Consider the following 1,182-nt stretch of genomic DNA (forward strand, 5'->3'; position numbering starts at 1 on the left):
ATACCACCGTATTAATTGATAAAAAAGATTACATAGAGAAAACTGAAGGTCTAATAACTGAAATGGGGTGCAATAAATTGGGAAAAGATCCCACTGAAGAATACCAAGCAGCAGTAAAGAATACCATAAAGAAAAGCACAACCATAATAAAGGATAATCTACCATATAGACTAACACTTATGAACCCGAGTGTCCCTCCGTTGATTGCCTTGCCGAAGACACACAAACCAGGCACCCCGATGAGACCTATCATTAATTACAAGTCTGCTCCCGGATACAGACTCTCCAAGCACCTAAAGACGGTGCTGAAGGACAGTCTGGATCTACGCAATAAATATACTATTACAAATACAACGGAACTAATCGAGAAGATGAAATCGTTGAAGATCAACGAAAACACTAAATTCGTATCATTCGACATCAAGGACCTTTACCCATCGATACCAACAATAGAAACCATAAAGACCGTACAAGAAATACTGATGGGAAAAATGAAAAGAGAAGCTGTCACGGAAATAATAAACGCGTTGAAGGTCACATTAAAACAAAACTACTTCCGGTTCAACAATAAGATATATAAACAGATTAACGGGTTAGGAATGGGCAATCCGACGTCAGCAATACTCATGGAAGTATTCATGCAAACACTGGAGGAGAAATACATGAAAAACCTATCGACCAACCTAGGAGTAAAATTCTACGCGAGATATGTCGATGATGTAATATGTCTAATAGAGGGAAACAAAGAGAAACAGATACTAGACTATCTCAACAAACAACACCAAAATATAAAATTCACCATGGAAACGGAAGAGGAAAGAAAGATTAACTATCTGGATTTAACAATTAAAATAAACGACACCACGAACAAGATAGAGTTCGAAATATACAGAAAACCAACAGCCACAGACACAATTATACACAATAGCTCAAACCACCTACAGCAACACAAAAATGCAGCATTTAAACAACTAATAACGAGGCTTGAAAGGACCCCTCTAACAGAAGAATGTTACAAGAAGGAACTGGATACAATATATGCCATTGCGGAAAATAACGGATATAGGAGAGGCCTGGTGGAGAAGTTAAGAAAGGACACAAAATCGAAAAAGACTAGCAAAGAGAAAAACAATAAAAAAACTTGGGCAGCTCTAACTTACACAGGAAAGACATCTTACAAAC

General features: G+C 37.4%; 1 protein-coding gene across 1 annotated transcript; it reads left to right on the forward strand.

The window, feature by feature from the left end:
- Positions 1–62: 62 nt before the first annotated feature.
- LOC118732468 lies at positions 63–719 on the forward strand (the record flags this gene model as incomplete). The annotated part of the gene is made up of 1 exon (XM_036461601.1): positions 63–719. A coding segment is annotated over exon 1 (657 nt), but the record flags the coding sequence as incomplete, so codon positions are not given.
- Between the last annotated feature and the right edge of the window lie 463 nt (positions 720–1,182).

Source organism: Rhagoletis pomonella, unplaced genomic scaffold, assembly GCF_013731165.1.
Source record: "Rhagoletis pomonella isolate Grant_MI unplaced genomic scaffold, Rhpom_1.0 Rhpom_scaffold_20696, whole genome shotgun sequence".
Lineage (NCBI taxonomy): Eukaryota > Metazoa > Arthropoda > Insecta > Diptera > Tephritidae > Rhagoletis > Rhagoletis pomonella.